At 39.8% G+C, this 25,244-nt stretch overlaps 2 protein-coding genes across 2 annotated transcripts in view; one reads left to right on the top strand and one right to left on the bottom strand.

Moving 5' to 3' along the window:
• Nucleotides 1–7,090, bottom strand: part of LOC134738595 (basic proline-rich protein-like) — an 11,073-nt gene extending 3,983 nt beyond the window's left edge. Inside the window, exons 1-2 of the mRNA XM_063655116.1 lie at nt 7,052–7,090; nt 4,224–4,364 (exon numbers count right to left, since the gene is read on the bottom strand). Coding sequence (XP_063511186.1) covers nt 4,224–4,364; nt 7,052–7,090 — 180 coding nt within the window. The remainder of the gene's footprint in view (nt 1–4,223; nt 4,365–7,051) is intronic.
• Nucleotides 1–25,244, top strand: part of HYDIN (HYDIN axonemal central pair apparatus protein) — a 488,520-nt gene that overhangs the window by 123,262 nt on the left and 340,014 nt on the right. The window contains exons 10-11 of the mRNA XM_063654515.1: nt 10,284–10,483; nt 20,126–20,250. Coding sequence (XP_063510585.1) covers nt 10,284–10,483; nt 20,126–20,250 — 325 coding nt within the window. The remainder of the gene's footprint in view (nt 1–10,283; nt 10,484–20,125; nt 20,251–25,244) is intronic.

Raw genomic sequence — 25,244 nt, forward strand, 5'->3', positions numbered from 1 at the left:
TGACCTGCTAGGGTTAGGCATGCTGTCTTTAGGGCTGCTCCAGAATGCAGCCAGCGAGTGACTAGAGCCAGATTTATTTTAGGAAAAATAAAAGTCATTCATTTCACCAAGTGTCACTGTTTCTTCACTTGGCCAAATTGATAGCCAAAGTACAAGCTTTTTTCTTTCTTATCCCCTGCTGATCTGAGAACACTCCATTCTCATTTACCCTCCTCACATCTGGAGGGTGAGATATGTAAATTGCAGCATGCCACAGTTAATAAGCCAGCCCTCTTTCAATTGGATTTTCAGTACCCATGTATATTAGCATGTCGAAGATGATAATGCAATTTACATTTCCCTCCCGCCCATCATCTATTAATCTGGCTGCCTGGGGATGGAACTTGTTAAGAATGCCAAATACCCAGATAACAGGTGCAGCAAATTTATTTTGGCTTTCCTTATCTGAGTGAGGAGAGCCTCACTCAGACTTTAAAAAAAAATGATTGGATATGTTATTAATCTAATAATCCTAGTGCACATATCATATACTGTAGAAATATAATAGCCAGTGTCATCATCAAATAGCACTATAAAATTCTAGAGCCTGACATTTTTCTTGACCTTTTAAATTTGTATATTTACCATTAAAATGAGAATGAAAAATATAGGCTTTTGTGGGAAAGCAAAACAGAGTACTTCCTTGGACTTAAGAAAGCATCTGTTTGCAATGTGTTGTCATACGGAAAAGGCAGCAAGCTTTGAAGAAAGCATGCAGTGATGCAACTGGGTGGCTCAGTTATGGTTTAAGAAAATGTCTAATTTGTTGTCAAAATGGTTTTTCCAGTTTGTCACTATGAAATTTAAAAACCATAGCCCAAAAAGAATAGAAAATGTGAACATGTTTTATGTTATCTATGTATATAATAATAATAAAACTATATTGCCAGCAATTTGAATTTAAATGTCGGTATCATAAAATTGTCCACAATCAATGACTTTTGTTGGCAAAAATAATGATCAGGATTTTGTTTTCCTCCTGCCTGAAATTCGCCCTCCCCAGTTCTATCTGGATCACCCCTGTAGCCCCAGTACCTGGTACAGGGCCTGATACATAGAAAGGGTGCAGTAAATATTTGTGGAGTGAGATAAGTAAGTAAAAGTTAATCTAAGAAAATATAAAGAAGTTTCTTTGACTTGAGGTTGGCCTACAGATGAGAAGAGCATGTAAAAAGGGCTCAATTATCTTTTTGTGTCATGAATATATTAGATATTAACTTTCTTCTTTGTCACTTCAATTAACAGTAAGATGTCTAGGAAGTCTTCTCTAAGAACAGTTTCTCTTTATTTTGTTTCATATTTCCAGATAGTCACATCCATACTTTTTAGCTTTATGGACCTCATAAATATAATTTGATAATAAGGCTAACAAGGATTTTAGGAAAGTTCTTTATAAAAACTCCTGATAGTGTAGTACCCAGAAAAGATATTAAAAATGAATAATATTCTTTCATTTACTCAGTGCCAGGCCCAGTTTTCTGAGCCAGATCCAATGGAGAATAGAACAAGCTTTGGCTTTCATGGAGCTTACATTTCACAATGAATAAACAAACAAACAAACAAATATATACAATTCAATGTCAGGAATTGACATAGTAGGGGGTAGGGAATGATAAGGGCTCTGCTTTCTTTCAAAAGTAAGGTCAAGGAAGACTTCTCTGATAGGAAAGTCAAGGGAAGACTCCTCTGTTGAGGTGATATTTGGGCTAATTTAAGAGAACTAATTTAAGCCACACAAATATCTAAGGGAAGGGCTGTCTAGGAGAGGGAACAGCAAGCGCAAAGGCCCTGTGGCAGAAACACGCTTGGCAGCCAGCTCGGGAAAGTACGAGAAGGCCAGTGGGGTTGGAGCAGAGGAAGCTGTTGGAAACATGGTAGGAAATGAGATTCCAGCAGGTGAGCTCGTGAAGGATCTTAGAAGCCATGAAAAGTGGGATAGGAAGCCACCATAAAGTACTTCAAATATTTTTATTATGGAAGGCTTTCTTTTCCTCGTGTGCAAAAGTAGAAAGAACAGCAGAGTGTCTTTCTACTTTCTACTGTCATCGCCCACCTTTTCAAATCTCAGCGCATGACCAGTCTGGCTTCATCTGTCCTGCCCCTTCCCCCAGTAGATTTTGAAGCAAGTCCCATACAGCATGTAATTTCATCTGTAAATATTTTGTGATTTTTCTCTTAAAGATAAGGGCCTTTTTAAAAGTTAGCATAACCACAGTACCATGATTGTGCCTAAAAAACCACAGTCACTCCTTAATATCATCACATATCCAGTCAGTAGTTTGGATCTTGATTTAAGAAAACCAACTTTAAAAAGTTGGTTTTTAAAAAAACCATTGCATATCAAGTGCAACAATGGTTCACAATTAAGAAAAAGTTTTCTTTTTTTTTTTAAGTTGGTTTTCTTAAATCAAGATCCAAATAAGTTTTGCTGATTGCATTCCCATCATGTCATTTAGAATGGCCCCTTGCCGCCTGTTGCCTGTAACTGATAGTTAGATGTATAGCCTTGATTAGATTTGTTTATTTTTTTCCTTTTGATCAAGAATCCTTCACAGGTGATGTGGTACTTCCTAGTGCATTACATCAAGAGGCACAAAATGTCTGTTATGTTTTGTTTTTGTAATGATCCAATAAAGATCGTTCCCTACATCACTGAGGGTTAAGTTTCTAATTCCATAATTTATTTTGCACTTACTGGTTGGAATTATTCTAAAAACAATAACAACAACAAAACCAAAACTTTCCCTCACCAGCTTTTCAGCTCCCCTGAGGTATAGTCCATTCAGGAAAGATAGGAGAAATGCTGATCCTCTCCTTTTATCCAGTCTGATGGGTTATGATTAGGGATGACACAATCTGACTTACATTTTGGGACCACTCTGGCTACCAAGTAGAGAATAGGCTGAAGCGGGGCCACGTGAGGCATCACAGCTAGTAGCCTCCCCTTGACATTCATTTTCTCTTTCCTCATTGATAAGAGAACCACAATTAAAAAAAATTATTTGTAATTGACAAAAATTGTATATATTTGTGGTGTTCAACATGAGGTTTTAATATATATATACACATTGGAATGGCTAAATCAAGCTAATTAATATATACATTATCTAATATATACATTACCTCACATACTTATAATTTTTTTGTAGTGAGAACATTTAAAATCTACTTTCTTAGCAATTTTCAATTTTACATTACATGGTTATTAACCATGAGTATAATAGGTCTCCTGAACTTCTCCTTGTCTAACTGAAATTTTGTACCCTCTGACCAGCATCCCCCAATTCTCCAACCCCAGCCCCTGGGAATCACTGTTCTACCCTCTGCTTCTATGCATTTGACTGTTTTAGATTCCACATATAAGTGAGATCATGTAGTATTTGTACTTCTATGCCTGGCTTATTTTACTTAGCGTAATTGCCTCAGTTTCATCCATGTTGTCACAAATGATGGAATTTCCTTCTTTTTTAAGATTACACAGTATTCCATTGTGTACATATACCACATTTTCTTTTCTTTTTCTTTTTAAGAGTCTCACTCTGTTGCCCAGGCTGGAGTGCAGTGGGGCAATCTCAGCTCACTGCAGCCTCCACCTCCCAGGCTCAAGCAACCCTCCCACCTCAGCCTCCCTAGTAGCTGGGATTATAGGCACCCGCCACCATGCCCAGCTAATTTTTTTAAATTTTATTTTTAGTAGAGATGGGGTTTCTCCACGTTGTCCAGGCTGGTCTTGAACTCCTGAGCTCAAGTGATCTGCCCATCTTAGCCTCCCAAAGTACTAGGATTACAGGCATGAGCCACTGTGTCCAGCCTACATTTTCTTTGTATGTTCATCCATTGATGGACACTTGGGTTGATTCAACATGTTGGCTATCGTGAATAATGCTGCAGTGAACATGGGGGTTCAGGTAGCTCTTCCACATACTGATTTCATTTCCTTTGGATATATACCCAGAAGTGGAATTGCTAGATCATATGGTAGTTCTATTTTTAATTTTTTGATGAACTGCCATACTGTCTTCCATAATGGCTGTACTAATTTACATTCCCATCATCAGTGTACAGGGAGAACCACAAATTTTGATTGGACACTTCCGCCTGAAATAAGAAATTACATTTCCCAGCCTCCTTCACAGCTGCATGTAAGTGTCGGCCAATGAGATGTGAGTAGGACTCCAAGGCACCTGGTTGAAGACAGCTGACACAGCAGGAGGTGCTCTGTCCCTTCTGGCTTCCTCCTTTTGCCCTGCAGCTTGGCTGTGAAAGAGTCGGGTCCCAGGAATTACTCTGCCCCACAGGGTGACATCGAGGATGGGAACTGCATGCTAGAATGGTAGAGCAGGAATTTAGGAATTTGAGTCCCTGTTGACACTGTTGAGCCACCCTACCGACCTGGCCTACCTACCTCTGGACTTCTTTGTATAAGATAAACTTCTGCCTAGTGTAAACTGCTCTGATTTTGCTCTTTTTCCTGTTATAACGTAGCTGACTGATCCCTGATGCGTACAGTGGGCAGAGGCTACTATAATAGTTCAGGTAAAAGATAAGGAAGTTTGGATGAGGGTGGTGATAGTGAAGGTGATAAGTAGTAGGAGGAAGGATGTATACTTTTTTTTTTTTTTTTGAAGCAGAGTTTTGCTCTTGTTGCCTAGGCTGGAGTGCAATGGTGTAATCTCTGCTCACTGCAGCCTCCGCCTCCTGGGTTCAAGCTATTCTCCTGCCTCAGCCTCAGCCTCCCAGTTAGCTGGCATTATAGGCACCCGCCACCATGCCCAACTAATTTTTTGTATTTCTAGTAGAGATGGGGTTTCACTATGTTGGCCAGGCTGGTCCCGAACTCCTGACCTCAGGCGATCCACCCACCTCAGCCTCCCAAAGTGCTGAGATTACAGGCATGAGCCACTGTGCCCAGACGGATGTATACTTTTATTGTACAGCTGCCAGGATTTACTGATGGATCGATGATACGAGAAAGAAATGCACCTAGTTTGAACTGTAGGATTTTGGCTAACAACTGGTCAAATGGTGGTGTCATTTACAGAGATAGGGAACAGAGGAGGAAAAGCAGGTTTGTGAGGCTGGGTGTTCAGTTCATCAACTGAAGTGATTGCTTAAGCCTGCAGGCCATCAGAGCCTCCCAAGTCATAAGATCTGAATTAATTGTAAGCCAGCAGAGCAATATATAATGATGTATAATCTAATATAGTCATATTAAGTACATAACTTCAGAGATTGGAATACATTTTAAGGGACTTGTTTAAAGAACCTTATATTCTTTTATGGGTATGTGAATTGATTATGAAAAAATTTATAATGCAAATCAAACTTCAAATCTTCCTCATTTGGGAACTTGAAAATGTCTGAAAACGTCTCTCTCAGTATTTCAATTAGCCTCCTAAACTATTTACAGCTGCCTTTAATTCCTTCTAGAACAAGGCAGCGGATATGTGCGTATAGAATAAAATGAGACAAACACTTCAGGATCTCCTCTTATCCTGGATTCAGCAGCATCTTTTGTTCTAGCTCTCAATGCCTCAGTTAATGCTCAGTCTCCACATGTGCCAGGGGCTTTTCAGTTTATAATTCCCAACAAAACGTGTGCTGGCTGGATTTGATCTCCTAAGAAAAAGCAAAAATAGTACTTATCTCTTTAGGATTCTGTAGTAGAATCCTACAATGAACTAGGCTGTTGCATTGTTGAATTCTGTGGGGTTTTCTAAGATCAAGTGTGCTTAGTGCGATTTGTACTTCCTCTTGTCTGGATAGCATAAGTCTTGAGTCTGGCATTACCATCTGGAAACCAGAATCAATTGCAGAGCTAAGAGTCTAACAACTCAATTTTTAAAATTTTATTTTTATTTTATTTATTAATTTTTTTGAGACAGAGTCTCACTCTGTCGCCCAGGCTGGAATGCAGTAGTGCGATCTCAGCTCACTGCAGCCTCCATCTCCCAGGTTCAAGCAGTTCTCTGCCTCAGCTTACCAAGTAGCTGAGACTACAGGTGCGAGCCACCATGCCCAGCTAATTTTTGTAGAGACTGGGTTTTGCCATGTTGGCCAGGCTGGTCTTGAACTCCTGGCCTCAAGTGATCCTCCTGCCTCAGCCTCCAAAAATGCTGGGATTATAGACTTGAGCCACCACGCCCAGCCATTTTAAAAAATGTATTCTAAATAAAAAGAATTTTTGTGGGTACACAGTAGGTATATATATTTATGGGGTACATGAGATGTTTTGATGTAAGCGTGCAATGTCAAATAAGCACCTCATGGAGAATGGGGTTTCATCCCCTCAAGCATTTATCCTTTGAGTTACACACAATCCAGTTACATTCTTTAAGTTATTTAAAAATATACTAGCAACCCAGTTTTAATCAATTTCATGAATCCTATTTATTCCTTTTTATGACTCACTCCTGCCTTAGGACTTGTACGTTTGCAGTTCCCCTTGGCAGGAGCACTCTGTTCCTAGATCTCACCCAACTGGCTCCTTTTGCTGTTCAGATCCCCATCCAAAAGTCACCTCCTCAGGAAGACCTCTTTAGTTATTCTAACCTAAATCAACCCCATCCAGTATTATCACTTTCCTATGCTTTATTTTCTTCAAAGCCCTCATCACTTTCTGAAATTATCTTGTTCTATTATTATTATCCTTATCAGTATATAGATGGCTAGATGGCTCCCTACCAATGAGAGTAAACGTATGTTGAATTTTTCCTATACGCCTTACAAAAATTGTACTTAATACAAAAGTCTGATAAGGACAGTTAACATTTATTGAGTACTTACTACTTGCTAAATGCTAGGCTAAGTACTTGCCCACACAAGTCCACATCTGTGTCGTCTCATGCCTGGACTACAGCAGTGGCTTCCTAACTGGCCTTCCTCTTCCGGCTGCAGTCCGTGGCCCACATAGCGGCCAGCGCTTTTTCTAAAACGTTACTCAGGTTACATCAAGATCAGCTTTCAGCCTTGGGAATGCCTTCAGCCCTCTCACGTCCTAACAATGGCTTACAAGATCTGTGGGATCTAGCCCCCGCAACCTGTTGGCCATGTGTCTAACCACTCTCCTTCCCTTGCTCCCCTCTGGCCACATGTTCCAAATCACACTTCCCACAGACAGCCATCCATCCACATGGCTTCATTTGTCACTCATGTCTCTGCTGAAGTGTCACCTCCTCATAGAGGCCTTTCCTGACCGCCCCCGCCCCACACCCCATGTAAAAGAGCTCTCCAGTCTCTCTGTCCCCATATCATGATTTATTTCCCGTCACTCATCTCTGCTGAATGTTCCGTTACCAACTTTCCTTCCTTCGGGAAGTATTTGTTGAGTAGTTGCTAAGTACTAGGCTCTGTTCTAGGTACTGGGTATACAGAAGGCAAGAAGATGGGCAAATCCCTCTTGACATGGAAATATGGGGGAGACATGCACTATACTCACTGGGGAGGGAGAATATACGATATACTAGATGGCTCTGGGCAAGACTAAAGCTGGACAGAAGGTAAGGGAGTGATGGGGCAGGAGAGCGAGAGTTCCATTGAAAATAGGGCAGTCAGGGGAGGCCTCGGGGAGATAGTGGATCGCCGTGCCAAGCGCTGAAGAGATGAGGGGGCGAGCACCATGAATAAGTAGAGGGAAGGAGAAAACATCATGTGTGAAGGCTCTGAAGGGGAAACCTGTGGCTGCAGGAGGAACCAGGGGAGAGGAGGAGATATGGCCAGAGAAATGATGGGGGCACCAGGCCACGGGACCTTCACAAGTACGCCAGCCTAAGCTAGGTACTTTTCAGCAGAGAAGCAGCCTGAGCCGACTTATATTTTTACTGGATCCCTCTGACCCTTGGGTGGAAAATAGACTTTAGGAGAGCAAGGGTTGAAATAGAAAGTCCTGTTAGCCTGGGAAGGATTGGAGTGGCTAGGACCAGGGTGGCGGGGGTGGAAGTGGTGAAGAGTGATTGCAGTTTGGATATATTTTGAAGGTAGATCCTATGGATTGTATCAAGAAATTGAGAAATAGAGCGTGAAAGGATGCCTCATTTCAGGGTTCTAAAACCAGACCGCTGGAGGGATGCAAATGCCAGTACTGAGACCAGGAGGCTGCAGGTGGAGAGAGGGTCAGACCTTAGCTGTCTTTGTGGAGCCTTTGTGGGTACTAGAAAAAGGTTCCCCCTTTGGGCTGAAGCTGTTTTGCCTCCATTCCTGGCCCTCAGCAGAAATCTTTATGCACAGTAGCAGGCAGTGACATTCATCAGGAGCTTTGGTTTGGGATATAAGTTTATATCCAATGAGATGCTGACTGGGCAGCTGGTTATGAGTTTGGAGCCCAAGGGGACAGACAGAACTACAGGCGTAAAGGCTATTATTTGTGAGCATTTCTGGCAGTTTTAGCTTTATATTTATTTATATGTGAGTTGCACTGTACATTACATATCCTTTATTCATCTGTTCATCGTCTCCTCCATCCTGATGTGAGCTGGAGGAGGACCGTGACCATGTCTGCATTTCCTAATTGGTTGTATTCCTAGACCTAGCACAGTGCCGTGCTGGCACCTGGGCACTTAATGAACATAGTTGAATGAGTAAACTGGGGATGCCACTGCTTTATGCTTGTCCTGTGGCTTCATGAGGTTGAGTATGTGGCCAGCCCTGTATGCCAATTTGTATGCCAGATGGTCCCATTCTTATTCTATGCCCAAAGCCCAAAAAGAGGTTTTTTTTAAAACCTCCACCACTTACTACCGTTTGTCACATGGTTACCAAAAGGAAATTTCTGTTCAAAATGACTTTTCATTAATCGAGCTGCCTTGCAGCTAAAACACACAATAAAAGGATGAGAAAATGAAGGAAAACAAAGCTTTTTTTAGAGATCAGGTACCTTTTATGGTGACTTCTTTTAACTTTTTCTTTGCTACATTGCAGGCAAATATTCTCTTTCTATCTTATGAGATGGCATAAAGACTGACTTTATTCAGCATTTCAGTTGCATTTAAACTCATGACTGGGGAAGAGAGGTGTCTAGGGCCTCAGCGTTTTTATTTGGAATGGTCAGAAATGGCTTTGTGCAAGAAGTGAGGTTTCAACTGACTTACGCATCAGTTAGCTAGTGCTGTATAATTACAAACAATCCCACATTTAGTGGCTTAAAATAGTAAGCACTTATTATTGCTCACAAGACTATGGTTCAGCTGGGTGGTTTTTCTAGTGTTGCCTGGGCCCTCTCATCAGGTAGGAAACTCTGCTTATTGTGGCTGGGCTCACATATCTGGGGATCAGCTGGCTCTAGGCTGGTCTAACATGGTCTTGGTTGGAGCATCCAGGTGCACATCCTGCAGTAGGCTGGACCAGGCTTGTTCACATGCCATTGGCAGGGTTCCAAGAGCAAGACTGGATAGGCCCAAAGCTTCTTGAGGTCTCAGCTTGAAACTGGCATAGCATAACTTCTGCCACCTTGTATTGCTCAAAGCAAGTGGAATGGAGACTCCTTACTTGATGGAGGAGCTGCGAAGTCACATTGCAAAGAGTATAGGCAGAAAGAGGCCATTAGTTGGAAACATTGTCCGGGCGCAGTGGCTCATGCCTGTAATCCCAGCACTTTGGGAGGCCGAGGCGGGCGGATCACAAGGTCAGGATATTGAGACCCATCCTGGCTAACACGGTAAAACCCCATCTCTACTAAAAATACAAAAAATTAGCCGGGCGTGGTGGCGGACGCCTCTAGTTCCAGCTGCTCGGGAGGCTGAGGCAGGAGAATGGTGTGAACCCGGGAGGCGGAGCTTGCAGTGAGTGGAGATCGCGCCACTGCACTCCAGCCTGGGCGACAGAGCGAGACTCTGTCTCAAAAAAAAAAAAAAAAGAAACATCATTCTAATACATGGGCTTGAAGGAGAACTAGGGTTTGGAAAGAGGACCTGAGGGAACTGTTGTGAATCTTCTCGGATCTACAGGAGAAATGGGCCTGGCCTGCCAGTGAACTTCATCCTACCTCCCTATTGCCTGAGAGACACATGAAGCATAGCTTCTCTACCAGCTGTAGGTTTTAACACTAGATCTGTTCTCTCTCTCTCTCTCTCTCTCTCTCTCAGAAAAGACAACCTCCTTGAAAGTACTTCTGTAATTGTTTTAAGACGTTTTCATAGAAATATACTAAAAGTTGTTTTGCAAAATGCCTCTCATTGACCCTTTTCTTGCACAGTTATCGTGATCATGTTGCTTTTTCCACAAATAATGATCATACCCTTCCCTTGTAGGATTACGCCCATACGTTGACCTGTGTTACTGAAAGAGAAAAGTTTATTGTACCCATCAAAGCCAGAGGGGCGCGAGCCATTCTCGATTTTCCTGACAAGCTGAATTTTTCCACTTGTCCTGTCAAATACAGCACCCAGAAGATTCTGCTGGTACGAAACATTGGCAACAAAAATGCTGTATTTCACATCAAAACTTGTAGGTATGCATGCCTTTGGCTCTTGTTTTTGATTGATTATAGCTAAATCTAGTCAGCTCAAGTAATTTGCTACCATAACATTGGGGGTGGAATTGCTTGTTAACAATCTTCAGTTGCAAAGCTGGAGACCTCACTGATGTAGGGTAGACTTCCTCTTCATCTTCAGAGGAAACTAAAATTCAAGGTTTAATATCTTATATCCATATTATACTAAATCCTCTTTTTGGTTTTTCAAAATGCTGGATGAAAGTCCTTTTAGTACAGAGAATGGCCCATGAGCATATAGAAATAAATTTGTCTTGACTGAGAATTTTTATAACTGGCTTGATTAGTTTTCTGTTGCCATTGTAACAAATTGTCACAAACTCAGTAGCTTAAAACAACACAAATTTATTATCCTACATTTCAGTAGGTCAGAAGTTGCACTGGGCTAAAATCAAAGTGAGAGCAGGGCTGCATTCCTTTCTGGAGGCTTGAGGGGAGAGTACATTTCTTTGCCTTTTCCAGTTTCTAGGGGCCACCCACATTCCTTGGCTCATGGCCCTCAGTTTTCTTCTCTGAAAAATGGGGAAAAGTATACCAGCCACTTCATAAGGTTGTTGGGATAATCAACAGAAACTGCTGGTATATATCAAGTGCTATATAATCAGTGTTTGCTCTTTTCTTTTTCCTTCAAATGAGCTATGGCCAGTGTGGTAGACAGAATGATGGCTCTCCAGACATGTCCATATCCTGATCCCCAGAACCTGTGACTGTATCATGTTGTATGGCAAAGGGGAATTAACATTGCAGATATAATTAAAGTTGCTGATCAGCTAATGTTAAAATTGGGAGATAATCCTGGATTCACTGGATGAGCCCAATGTAACCAACAAGGGCTTTTAAAAATGGAAGAGGGAAGCAGAAGAGTTCAGAGTGATGAGCTGTGAGAGGGACTCAACCTGCTGTTGCTGGCTTTGGAGGATGAGAAAACTGAGGGATAGAGAGGTCACATCATTTCCTGAAGAGCACAGAGCTAGTAAGTGATAGAGCTGGATTTTAATCTGAGTATTTGTGGACTAACCACAGTGTAGACACCATGGGACAGTATAAAGCAGGGGTCCCCAACCCCCAGGCCGTGGACTGGTACCGGTCCAGTCCGTGGCCTTTTAGGAATCAGGCTGCACAACAGGAGGTGAGCGGTGGACAAGAGAGCAAAGCTTTATCTGTATTTACAGCTGCTCCCAATCACTTGCATTACTGCCTGAGCTCCGCCTCCTGTCAGATCAGCTGCGGCATTAGATTCTCATAGGAGCACACACCCTATTGTGAACTGTGCGTGTAAGAGATCTAGGTTGCATGCTCCTAATGCCCAGTGATTTGTCACTGTCTCCCATCACCCCCAGATGGGAATGTCTAGTTGCAGGAAAACAAGCTCAGGGCTCCCACTGATCTACATTATGGTGAGTTGTATAATTATTTCATTGTATATTACAATTTAATAAGATAGAAATAATGTGTGCAATAAATGTAATACACTTGAATCATCCTGAGAATATCCACCCCACCCCCAATCTGTGGAAAAATTGCCTTCCGTGAAACTAGTCCCTGGTGCCAAAAAGGTTGGGGACTGCTGGTATAAGAATGATGAAACAACCCCATCTCTCAAGGACCTCTCTTATAAGGTGGAAAAGAAGGATTTGTTTTGGGGCATGAGAGCAAGTGGCTGACCAGTGGGGTCTTAAAAAGAACAACCAGCTTGGGAAGACAGGAAGCAGGGGTTCAAGTTCTTTTCTATAAAAAGTAGTATGTATATACTGGATTTAATTCTGTTTTTAAAAATTAGTGTGTATATACTGGATTTAAGTTCTCTTTCAGAAGGGCCTTATCTGTGGCATCCTTTGCTGACTTAGTGACTCATTTGTCCAAAAGGGATTAGAATTTGTTTCTACCTGGTTCCCAAAAGTTACGCTACCATGGAGTACTCTTTTGGTAATTTCCTGCCTTAGGAGTTCCTGGACTGATAGCTCATATGCAAATCCCACACCTTCATAAGACACAAGTTCAAGTTATGAATGTCCTAGAGAAACTTTGTTCCTTTAATTAAAAACTCAGATAGACGCTTCTTCTTGTGCTGATGGGAGTGTGTTTGGGGAGTCCTTCACATTTCTCAGGTTTATATGGGGATCTGGTACCAGTCCCCTAACTTGACCATTGTGAGGCCTTGTCTCCTGCTTCAGCAGGGCTATTAAAAACCCAGGCTTCTGGGCTATTGGGAACCCAGGGCAGACCTATCATTAGCTCAGTGGCTTACTGCTGTGGTTCTTAGGTTCCTCTTTGTTTTGTAATGGTATGAGTTTTTCTTATTTTTGTGCGTGCTGAGTTATACATTTATTTACATTATCTTTTATCCAGTCTTTGTAGGTATTTTCTGGTGGGAGGGTTTTCAAGTGACCCAGTTTGCATACTGTAGGTAGCAGCACTGCCATATTGCCAGTTGAGGGCACATCCTTTGGGAGGGAATTTGTGTTTATTTCTCCAAGTACTCTAGGTGAGTCACTCTCTCTGAACTATTTCATGTAGATCCACATTTTTGTCTGATATCCTATTTCTCCTGGCTTAAAACTACCTTTAATATTTCTTGTAGCACAAGTCTACTGTAAATTCCCTGTTTTTGTTTATCTGGAAAAAAAGTCTTTATTTTTCCTTCATTTTTGGAAGATGTTTTTTTCACCATCTAGAATTCTGGGCCAACAATTATATATAGATTTTTTTCCCCAGTACTTTAAATATGTCACTCAATTGTCCTTTGACTTACATTTTTCTAATGGGAAGTCTGCTGTGATTCTTATCTTTGTTCCTCTGTATGTAATTATCTCTTTTTCTTGGGCTACTTGCTGATTTATTTGGTTTTTGCAGTTTGGAAATGATGTGTCTAGGTGTAAGTTTTGTTTATGTTTTGCTTTTTGTTTTGAGGATTTTGCTTTGCTTTTGCTTGGTTTGGGTTTTAATTTTGCTTGAGGTTCTCTGAGCTTCCTGAATCTTTCATTAATTTTGGAAAATCTCAGCTATTATCTCTCCAAATATATATATATTTTTTTGTTCCATCCCCTTTCACTTTTTCTTCTGCTGGCAGGAAAGTTCTGCCTGCCACAGGTGAAAGCCACAGTCTAAACCGTATGTACATATCCCATCCCCCTGGGGGGAAATGGGTTGTCTGTCTTTAGATTTCAGGCTATTTGATGTGCTACCTCAGCTCTCTGACAGGCACAAGAAAGGTTGTGATTTTGTTATTAATCTCACTTTTTCTCATGGTTAGGATAAAAGAAACATTCTTTCCAGCTTTCTGCATTCTAGGTAGAAGCAAGATTCTAAACCACCTTAAATAAATCAACCACTAAAGGCAAAGGAAAAGTTCTTTTGGAACCCAGTGTCTCCAGACATTGGTCATAAATTTTCTACAGGCCTTGTTTGTCATCTCATGGCAAACCTCACATAGTTTGATGGAGGAGAAGGAAGCAGGTTGTTCAGCTGGCTTCCCATGAATTAGAAATAACCCATCTTGGCCTGGTATGGTGGCTTATGCCTGTAATTTCAGCACTTTGGGAGGCCAAGGTGAGTGAAGCACTTGAGCCCAGGAGTTCAAGACCAGCTTGGGCAACATGGTAAAACCCCATCTCTACAAAAAATACAAAAAAACAAAAAAATAAGCTGGGTGTAGTGGTCCATACCTGCAGTTCCAGCTACTTGGGAGGCCAAGGTAAGAGGATTAGTTGAGCCCAGGAGGTCGAGGTTGCAGTGAGCCATGTTCATGCCATGGCACTCCAACCTGGGTGGCAGAGAAAAACTGTGTCTCAAAAAAAAAAAAAACAAAAAACCATCTTTTTCAATTGAAAAAATGGTCTCCCACAACCACTATTCACAATACCCATTAAAAACTGTTACATTGGTATTTTTTTTTTCTGTGAAAAAAAGAATCTACCTAAGGTGGATATGCAAGTGCAGGAACATATCTTCCTGGGCTGTTTGGCTGAATTTGAAAAAAAACACCCCAAAATGGCAATTTCGTATATTTTAGATTCATGTAAATATGAAGCAAAAATCACTTCACAGATTTAATAGTGTGAAGTTGCAAAAAAAAAAAACTAAAATCTTTCTATCCATCTACCTATGAATATGAATTATGTTTTCCTAATATAGAAACAATTCTAAGGTAAAATGGGAGGCAACTCAGGGACTGGCCAGGATTTGTCAACAGTAGACATGCTGGCCCAGCATTGCCATTTTACAGTGAAGGGAGTAAAGCCTGAGGAGTTAAACGACTTACCCAAACTCCCCCAGTAAGTTAACATCAAAACCTGGATTCGTGCAAACATGGGCCAGCTCTGGGCTTGTTTGCCCTCAGGTCCATGTCTCACCATTCCCCTGCACTGTTCAGTGTCCCTGTGGGGCTTCCTGATCCTTCCTAGCCTCCTGGCTCAGCCAGATTCCAGCTAGGTTTGACCAATCAGGAACACTAGCAGGAGACTGGAGAGTAGGAAGAAGGAAGAAGCCTCTTCCCTCTTTGCCTTCAGCAGAGTCCCCAGCCACCACTGCATCTCCTCCATGGTTCTAGCCACTGTCAGGCTGGCCTGCCACGGTTCTAACTTCTGCCAGGTGACCCTGGTCCCCAGGATCTGATAACACTTCCTCCTCTCCTTTTGCTTCCAGTCCAGGAGTGGAAAGAGCTTACCGCTGTTATGAATCTCGGAGCTGTCTCACCTTCTTCAGTTGGGGTTCTCACCTCTCCCATCTTCTGTGTAACCAAGTCTCTCAAATTCCCTGTTTGCAAATATTTTTGTTTTCCTGTTTAGACTCTGCATGAAATAATAGCTTTATGTTTTCTCCACAAAATGCGTGTTTTTCAACCATCATTGATTCTGTGAGTTGCCTCAAGTCCTTCCAGTCAGTCCCTTTTCTGTTTAAATTAGCCACAGCTGGCTTCTGTTGTTTGCAACTGAGAACACTGATGGCTTCAATGAGAAAGAACGTGGTTGAATTTGTGGTCACATCATGCTGAGTTAGAATCTCTAAGGAGATCCCCTGACAAGGATCCATTCTAAAATCCACACAGATGTTTCTGTTCCTAGACAGTGTTCTTCAGTTAATATGGTTGTTAATAGACATGGTAGAGCAGTGGATATAGTCGGAGAATTTGGAGTCAAAAGCCCATGGTCCTGCCACTTTTAGTGTCAATATACAGCTAGAAATAATGTCCCACAGGAAATTGTTTAAAAAAACAGGTCATCCTTTTCTCATTGAAATAATGATTTTATTAGTGGTTAAGTTTATAAAATGCTTAGGTTCTTATAAATCTCCAGCATCTGTCTAGAATAAATAAACACCCCATAAATGTTTATAAGATGCCTAACCAACAATATATCACAAAGGCAAAACTACAACTATAAACCTCTACAATAAAATAAAATAAAACACATTCTCCAAGTACTATAAAATAAGCATAATGTTTTTACACTAATGAAAGAGGCTGCAATGGGCTATAAAATGTACAGAGAACATAAGCAATTATTGTTAAATTTGACCTAAAACTCTAGTAGGTATCAGAATAACTTTGATGATTAAAGTAGGATTAACATTGGAAGTTGAAATAGTGAGGATTAAGAAGCAATTTCAATATCTAAAAACTCAAGTAAGGAATTAAACAAGAAAGATCATCTGAAGAATAAATACTAATATTATATTCAATATTTAATATTTAGGATCAATATTTAGTCTTCTGCTAAAATATTGAATCATTGGATGGTTTTAGTTCTTAAGAAGAGCTCATAATTGATGGAACAAAAACTCAAATCTTTCTCATGGCTCATGATTTTTCACAAAACCAAACTCTCTCCATAATTATTTGGTATTAATCAAGATATGATATCAAAACCAAATATTTTGATAGACTGAACCATCCTTATACCCTTGAAGAACAACACCTTTTACTTCTTTGTAAGAACGTTTTCTGATACTTGATATTTTCTAGCCTGTTCAACTTGTCTGCATTTTAGTAAAATGAAGTACAAAATCAAATTATAGACGATGTGTAACCACCAGAACTTAACACACTCTACCCAATTAACATCTGTTAGGCAGCTGTAAGTAGCAATGGCAATCCCAGGTGATTATAACTACTGAAGAAGTTTGTGTAACCTAAACCCAATGATTAGCACGAAGGCAAAGTAACCCTTACCACTCCATGGAACTTGGATTCCTGGAGGTCGTACAGATGGGATACTAGTATCACTTTCTCTATAAAAATTATTAATGGTTTAGGTACTGCAATATAATAATATCCAATTCATTTTAAAACTATTCTTTTGCTACCAAGAAATATTTGAAAATAAAATGAAAGTACAGTGCAGGAAGAAAAATATTAGGAAGTAGGGAGGCAAAGGATAGAAGTAAATATGGTGGTGGTGTTCCCAAAGCTGGGAAACTGGGCCCAGTTCTCACTTCTTCCAATTCTCACTGAGGCTGTAAGGAAGGAAAAAACTTTGAGACTGGGAGACTCACCATCACTTCCCACAAGGCACAGATTCTACTGAAAGTTTGCTCCTTCTCGTTCCACCACGATGTCATAAACACTGATAGTTGATTACAAATATTTTTATTTACCTTTAAGAGTTTATTGTAATTCAGTTAAGAACCTCTTCTGAGAGATTCCTGAGTAAAGAACCATGTATAGGGTGATGAGTGACACAAAGATGACTCATGATTGTGTTTTCCCTTCCCTCTCTTCTCAAGAGTTTCTAGCTATTGAGAGAGGCAGGCATGAAAACCAACTCAAGTACAAAGTAAACCACTGTAAAAACTAAAAGGGAAGTTATAGTCTCTGAGAGGAAAGAGATACTATTCACAAAAGGGAGAATCAGGAGAGATTCTATTTAAGAGGTGACTTTGAGTCTGGGCTGTGAGAGGTGGCTTCAGAAGGAATATGGCATGTGGGAAATGGCAAGTCACCTGATGTGATCCTAGCAGTTCCGATTGTCTATGTGGGGGCCACAATCTGGTGGGAAGAGAGAGCAGGTGCAGTGCTGGGGGAGGTTGTGGGTGAAGAGACTAAAGCCTGCCTCCCATCCCACCCCAGCACTGACTTGGAACATGACAGGTGTATAGGATATTTGGACAGATGTATGTGTGTAATGAAAATGCAAAAACCTGTTGGGAACAGATTGTGTGGGACCTGAAATGCCTAGGAGTTTGAACTTGATTGCACAGATGATGAGGACCGCTGAAGGTGTTTGAACAAGAGATTGATGTGTTATGACCTGTGTGTGTGTTTTACACTCTCTCTAGAGCAGTGTGAAGGAGTGAGGGGAGAATGATAAAAGCTTGAACTCATCGAAACACCCAAACACATCCACAGATTCATCACACAGCATCTAGAGGCTGCCAGTGAGGGAGATAAAAATAGCCATAACAAAAAGAATAATAAGCACTTGTATAGCATTTCCTTTGTGCCAGGCATTATTCTAAGCACTTGACCTATATCAACCCCTTTAGTCCTCACTATAACCATATGAAGTAGGTGCTGTCATTACCCTCCTTTTACAGATAAGGAAACTGAAGGTTAGGTGACTTGCCCAAGGTCGTGGCAGAGCTGGGTTTTGAACTCATTCGGTTGGCTCCAGAGGTCAGGCTAGTAACCACTGCCCCAGAGTGCCTCTGCAGCAATGCCTGGGGTTCACTGGTGGATCAGTGCCACAGGTATGGGGACAGGACAAAGGAAAGGAAGTAGGGAAATCAGGAAGTGAAAGGAGAGGAGATCCATTTATTCATGGGATCTAAAAATCGAAGCAATTGAACTCATGGACATAGAGAGTAGAAGAATGGTTACTGGAGGTGGGAAGGGTAGTGGGGGTTGGGTGGGAAGTTGGGGAAGGTTAATGGGTATTAAAAAATAGAAAAAATGAATGAGACCTACTATTTGATAGCACAATAAGGTTACTATAGTCAATAACTTAATTGTACATTTTAAAATAACTAAAAGAGTGTAATTGGGTTGTTTGTAACACAAAGGACAAATGCTTGAGGGGATGGATATCCATTCTCCATGATGGGATTACTTCACAATGCATGCCTGTATCAAAACATCTCATGTACCCCATAAATATATATACCTACTATGTACCCACAAAAAATATATATTTTTTTAATTTATAAAAAGAAAAGAGAGGAGATCAAGTAGAAAGTACCAGAGAAAATAAACCAATTGCTCACAGTAGGGAGCACCTGAGGTCCTGTAGTAATACTCTCAGATGCCACCCAGTGCTACCCGTGACATAAACTCTGTATCCTTAAAGCAGAAAGCTTAGATTTTCTGAAACTGAGTTCATCATCTAAGGGAATATTCGAGGAATGACAACTCTAAGAACGGTTGTGATCGAAGTAGATAATCAGAAACAGCTCGGTCTGCCAGATGCATTACACAACACATTACTTTGAAAAACTAGCAATTTAAAGAAGTGAAATGGACCATGAAAATAATTAAATGGGCTGGGTTTCCTATTTAGGAAGAACTCTCTAAGTTATTTAAGGTATTTCACCATCAGATCCAGCTTCTCTCTTACTATTCTCTTCCAAAACAATTAAACTATTTCCTGTTTCCAAATCAAACCTCACTCCCCACAATGTCTGCATCCCAAATTATATTTTCAAGACACAGAATTTGTCCTGAGTTTGCCTTTTCAAATGCACTGTCCACCCTTCTTCAGTTTGCTCTAGCCCCGGAGGCTGGCTTCTACAGCCTGGGTCAACAGCCCTCTACTCCGATTTCTGGCTCTGGTTGTGTTCACCCAGTGAGGGTCTGGTAGACAATGAGATGGGAGGGGATGTGAGGTCAGGATATTTTTTCCCCATTGTCTTCCCTGGGAGACCACCTGGGCTGCTGTCTCCCTTGGCCACATCTCCTTGCTCCCCATAAGGCAGCCTTCTCTTAGGCCTTTCCTTGCAGGTTTCAAAACCATGCGTTCTCCATGGCTCTTTTGTGGCAGCGCTACCGTTGCCACCTGGGCTATTGCATCACCTCCTGTAGTTCCTCCACACCCCTCCCACCCTTTTAAAGTAGACCCTCTGTTCATCTGTCCTGAATTATCCTAAGGAGAGTGAGGGTGCCATCCCTTTCCTTTTGGGGCTCTGATATATTTTTCCACTATGATGCCCTTTCTCCTGTGAACTCACAAAACTCGATTTTTATCCCTTTGAAGGCACTGTTCTTTTGAAAATGACAATATTTGCATACATATTTTAAATCTGTTCCTTACAGCAATCTCAATGTTTGAGGACAAAGGCTGGATTTTATTCATTTGCAGTCACCCTGACTTGAGTGCCTGAGCCCAGCAGGGATACTCAATGAATGTTAAAAGCAGGGCTAAATGGCAAGGACACAAACAAGAATATTGTTGCATTGTTTAAGTTGCCCTTACACTTGCTAATCTAATGCTGTCATTTTAACATTAAAACTAAAGTTCTTTCACATTAGGTAGCAAATGTCTACTTCACTTCTGGATCATGAAATTGCAGTGTGAGCTGTCTGCAGAACTAGAACTCCCATCTCCTCTCCTCCCCCTCTCACACTAGTTAGAAATGTGCTCTGATGATGTGCCTCTCTATGTGTTGCAGGCCTTTCTCTGTAGAACCAGCTGTTGGAACTCTTAATGTGGGAGAGTCCATGCAACTGGAAGTGGAGTTTGCGCCACAGAGTGTGGGCGATCACAGTGGAAGACTTATCGTGTGTTATGACACAGGTATGCAGTATTCTTTGTTCAAAGTTCTACATATTAAGAAAGGTCAGATGAGAATGTTCTCACTCATAAGTGGGAGCCAAGCTACGAGGATGCAAAGGCATAAGAATGATACAATGGATTTTGCGGACTTGGGGGAGAGAGCAGGAGGAGGGTGAGGGATAAAAGACTACACGCTGGGTACAGTGTACACTGCTCAGGAGATGGGTGTGCCAAAATCTCAGAAATCACCGTGAAAGAACTTATTCGTGTAACTAAACACCACCTATTCCCCCAAAAAACCACTGAAATTAAAAATAAATAATAATAAAGTCAATTTTAAAAAAATTAAAAAGAAAGGTCAGATGGGAAATATGCTAAAGCTGAATAGGAAATGGTTATTTTGGCTGCATTCGAGTAAGCTAAGATCCAGAAGATAAAAAAAAAAAAAACAATGAATGCCTCCAGTAGAAATGATGTGGAGTCAGAAATCCCCCTAACTGGTGTCCCCAGTGCTTGAAAGCCTGAGGAATACAGGACTCAGGAAGGAGCCCATCCCCAGGAGCCACACTGGTGGGTTAAGGTTGTCTGTGTATTAAAATTTGCAGGTAATTTAATGCCCCATGGATTTTCCATTTGACTTATTGTGATATTTTTCTAACATTTTAAAAATGTAAACCCCAATTCAGAATGTTCTTGTATGTGCCCACTAGTCTATTAAGATCCAGTTACTTTAATCCTTAGAACATGCAAATATCCTACGTAACATCTTACAGGAATATAGGACTGTGTCTGTTGCCACTAGCATTTTCTTGAAGGCCACACCCTCCATAATCACAAAAATTAACATTGTTGCAAATATTTAATTTATGGTCATGTAGATGGCAGGTACTTTATGCAGTCTCCAAAGTTGGCTTCCAAATTAATATTTTACATTACCATTTACTATTTTATGCTTTTTCTCATTTCCTTCTCACTTCTGCTTTACCCATTCATGTTGATTGACCCAGATTATCTGCAGAAGGGCATTGTAGGGAGAAAACAGAAGTGCACAGCTGGGGAAAGAGTAAGCTAAGATCCACAAGATAAAGAACCCACAGAAATGATGTGGAGTCAGATAGAAATCCAACCTAACTGGTGTCATTGATGCTTGAAAGCTTGAGGAATGCAGGGCTCAGGAAAGAACCCATCCCTGGAAGTCATACTGGTAGATTGGGGCAATCTGTGTGTAGATAGAAACTTGAAGGTACACCCAGAGAAGGAGCAGCACAAGGCATCTAGAGTGTAGTTTAGAGTTGCTGGCTTTGTGGACGCGTATTTGAGCAGGACGACTCAAGCCCTTGCCTTAGGTCCCATAGTTAAGTGGCCCTAGCTCCACATTGCCCAGCAGAACAATGCCACAGACCAACCAGTGATGTGATCTGTTTTATCATTAGTTTTAGCCACACTCACTGGCTGCTAGCAAGAGAAACTAGCTTAAGCAAAAGGGAGAATGTTTGACCCATGTAACCAAAGGGTAGAAGGCTAAAAGCACAGTTCATAACACATTGGGGCATCAGTTTTCCAAGATAGTTGTGTCATTTTACATTCCCACCAGCAAGGCATGAGAGTTCTAGTTGCTTCACATCCTCACCAACATGTAGTGCTGTTTTGTCAATTTTAGACATACTAGTGGTGTAAAGTGATGTCTATCAGTGGTTTTAATTTTCATGTCCCTAATGATTAATGATGTTGGGTGCCTTCTCAGGTGCTTACTGGCCATTCATTTATCTTTTTAAGTGTCTGTTAAGACCTTTCTTTGCTTATTCTTTTGTTATTAATTTGTGAGTACCTTTTATTACTCAGTATTCTAAATACTAGTCATTTGTCAGATATATGTATTATTAATATTTTCTCCAAGTCTGTAGGTTGCCTTTTCATTTCCTTGATAATATTTCTTAATAAGCAGCGATTTTGAATTTTGACAAAATCCATGTTATCAGTTTTCTTTTCTTATAAGATTAACACTTTTTGCCTCCGTGCTAGGAAATCTTTGCCTTCTGCAAGATCATGAATATAATCTCCCATGTTTACTTCTGGAAGGGTTATAGTTTTAGCTCCTGTGTTTAGGTTAATGCCTCATCTTTTATTTAATTTTAGTGTATGTGTGATGTAGAGGTCGTGTGTCATTGTTTCCCTATATGCATTATTTGCTATTTTCCGTCTTGTTCTGGAATATGGAATACTCTATTATTCCAATACTTAATCTATTATTGCACTGTTATTCATTCATTTTTACCTCTATATTTTCCATTTCTTTTCCTCTGTAGACTGATCTGGATACTTTCTTTTTATTCATTATTCCATTCAATAATCCTCTCTTCAGTGAAGTCTCACCTGCTGAGTTTTAACTTTTTAATTATTATTAAAATTAATAATAATTTTAATTATTATTATAATTATAATAATTATTAATAATTATTATAATTATAATATAATTATAATAATTATATTATTATAATTGTAATAATTATTAATAATTATATTATAATTGTAATAATTATTAATAATTATAATTGTAATAATTATTAATAATTATATTATAATTGTAATAATTATTAATAATTATAATTGTAATAATAATTATAATTATATTATTACAATTATAATAATTATTAATAATTATATAATTATTATAAATAATTATATTATAATTATTATAAATAATTATATTATAATTATTATAAATAATTATATTATAATTATTATAAATAATTATATTATAATTATTATAAATAATTATATCATTGTAATTATTTATTATTATAAATAATTATATCATTAGAATTATTTATTATAAATAATTATATCATTAGAATTGTTAGTAATTATATCATTAGAATTGTTAATAATTATATTATTATAATAATTATTATTTTAATTATTATTTAATTATTTAATTATTATTTAAATTTTTTATTATTATTGTTTTTATTTCTGGAAGTTTTATTTAGTTCTTATCAAATATGACTGCTCTCCCCTCTTTTATATTTCAAGTTTCCCTTTGATTTCTTAAATATATTAAATGTGGTTTTTTATATTTTGTATCTGATAATTCAAATAAATTAAGTCTACTTATTTAGTTTGCTGTTTATTGTTTCTGCTGGTTTTCAACCAGGGTATCTTATGTCTTTTTGTGTTTTGTGATTTTTGGATTTGGAATTCCAACTCTGGGCAGGCCCTGAACTTTATCTGCTGTCCTCGGCACATAATGCAGTCTTTAAAGCAGAAATCTGAAGGTTCACAAAAGCCATTTGGGCAAAGGCCAGCCTTGGCACTAGACTATTTCTTGGTACGCTTGTCTTCACATTGATGTCCTTATTGTCCTATCAGGTTAGTGATCACTTTAAAAATAGTTGTAAAAATACTTTCTCAGCCGACTGTGGTGGCTCACACCTATAATTCCAACATTTTAAGAGGCTACAGCAGGAGCATTGCTTGAGCCCGGGAGTTTGACACCAGCCTGGGCAACACAGCCAGACTTTGTCTTTACAAAAATAAACAAAAATTAGCTGGGTGTGGGGTGCATGCCTGTAGTCCCAGCTACTTGGGAAGATGAGGTGGGAGGATTGCTTGAGCCTGGGAGTCAAGGCTGCGGTGACCCTGCCACTGCACTCCAGCCTGGGCAACAGAGCGAGAGTCTGTCTCTAAAAATAAATTAATAAATAAATAAAACAAATAAAAATATTTTCTCAAGTATTTTGATGAAGTCCCTAGTTTCATTGGCTGCCTGAAAGTGACTCCAGTGTATGCCTTTTTCACATTGTTCATTATTATTTATAGACTAGTTCCTCTTTCCTACTACTTTATAGTCCTGTCTCTCCATCGTGTTATAAACATAGTTTATCCTTCCATGTATTTGGTTTTCTTTACTTTTTCTCAGCAGTAGTTTTCTGTGTAGAAGCCTTGAATATTTTCATTACATCTATTCCTATTCAAGTCCTTTCTTCACTTGTTCTTTAATTATTAATTTGTAAGCATTCAGTGGTTTTTGATGTTAGTATAAGTGGTTTTTTGTTGTATCTTTATTGAGGTATAATTTAAATATAAAATGCACAGAGCATATACAGTTTGATAAGTTTTGACAAGTGTAACTACCTCTGTACCCACTGCCCAATTCAAGAGACAGAACAGCCACTGCCTCATGCTGATTCCCAGGCAACCCCTCCATCCTCCACCCAGAGGCTCTGATTTCTATCACCCTATATTAATTTTCCTTCTTCTTGGACTTCAAATAAATGCACTCATACAGTATATACTCTTCTGTGTCTTGTTTGTTTCCCTCAACATAATGTTTTTGAGATTTATCCATGTCCTTGTGTATGGCAGTAACTCCCTTTTTATTGCTAAGAAGTGTATTCTACTGTATGGTTACATATAATTTATTCATTCCCCTATTAATGTAAATTTGGATTTTTGAAGTTTTGGGCTATTATGAATAAAGCTTTAATAACCATTCTTTGGGAGGCCAAGGCGGGCGAATTGCCTGAGCTCAGGAGTTTGAGACCAGCCTGGGCAACACGGTGAAACCATGTCTGTACTAAAATACAAAAAAATTAGGCAGGCATGGCGGCATGTGCCTGTGGTCCCAGCTACTTAGGAGGCTGAGGCAGGAGAATTGCTTGAACCCAGGAGGCAGAGGTTATAGTGAGCAGAGATCACGCCACTGCACTCCAGCCTGGGCAACAGAGCGAGACTCTGTCTCCAAAAATAAAAAATGAAAAATAAAATAACCATTCTTGTACACATTGTGTGTGTGTGCGTGTATGTGTGTGTGTGCAGATATACATATGTTTTTATTTCTCTTGGGTAAATATTTAAAAGTAGAATTGCTGAGTCATAGAGTCATCATATGCTTAACTTTGTAAGAAACTTCCAAATGGTTTTCTAAAGTGGTTGAAACATTTTATTTATATTCCCACCAGCAATGAATGTATGAAACTCCACATTCTCATCAGCTCTTGGTCATGTCAGTCTTT

Source organism: Pongo pygmaeus, chromosome 18 (assembly GCF_028885625.2).
Source record: "Pongo pygmaeus isolate AG05252 chromosome 18, NHGRI_mPonPyg2-v2.0_pri, whole genome shotgun sequence".
Classification (NCBI taxonomy): Eukaryota; Metazoa; Chordata; class Mammalia; order Primates; family Hominidae; genus Pongo; species Pongo pygmaeus.